This window comes from Sinocyclocheilus anshuiensis, unplaced genomic scaffold (genome assembly GCF_001515605.1).
Source record: "Sinocyclocheilus anshuiensis isolate Anshui unplaced genomic scaffold, SAMN03320099.WGS_v1.1 C31745261, whole genome shotgun sequence".
Classification (NCBI taxonomy): Eukaryota; Metazoa; Chordata; class Actinopteri; order Cypriniformes; family Cyprinidae; genus Sinocyclocheilus; species Sinocyclocheilus anshuiensis.
In genome coordinates, this window is record NW_015603418.1 from 1 (window position 1) to 487 (window position 487).

Below are 487 nucleotides of genomic sequence, written 5' to 3' on the forward strand. Positions count from 1 at the left end.
GAGCTTTAGGGTCTTGAGTACCTTGAGAGGTTGGAGGTTGCGAGGCCTGCGTGAGGGCAGCATTTTTGCTGCTGCTCGATTCCATTGGGGAATTAGGCTGGCAGTCTGATTTGAGGGGGCTCTGAGGGCTGCTCATCAAGGTTTTGCGTCCATTAGAGGATATGCCCATGGAGTAGTGTTGGTGGCTCAAATGTTCCTCTGCCAGGGAACTTTGCTCTTTCCCAGTCTCCCTCTGCTGCTCCTGGGCCAGGCTGGTGAAGCTGTGCTTTCTGGAGCTCATCCCAATTGAATGGACCACACCCTCCAAGGTCTCCCGCTTCATTTCCTCATCACTTCCCAGCTCTCTCGAGGAGTATGAGCCGGCATGGCAAGCGGTTGAGCTCCCGCCGGTGGCGCTGCGGGTGAAGTCAGCCAAGATGGGGTTGTTGCCATCAGCCGGCGAGCAGTGTTTGTGATGGATGATGCCTCCCTTTGAGAAGTCTGAGAA

General features: G+C 55.6%; 1 protein-coding gene across 1 annotated transcript; it reads right to left on the bottom strand.

Moving 5' to 3' along the window:
* Nucleotides 1-7: 7 nt before the first annotated feature.
* On the bottom strand, nt 8-484 carry LOC107682160 (B-cell lymphoma 6 protein homolog; the record flags this gene model as incomplete). Its single annotated transcript, XM_016478501.1, has 1 exon — nt 8-484. A coding segment is annotated over one exon (477 nt), but the record flags the coding sequence as incomplete, so codon positions are not given.
* Between the last annotated feature and the right edge of the window lie 3 nt (nt 485-487).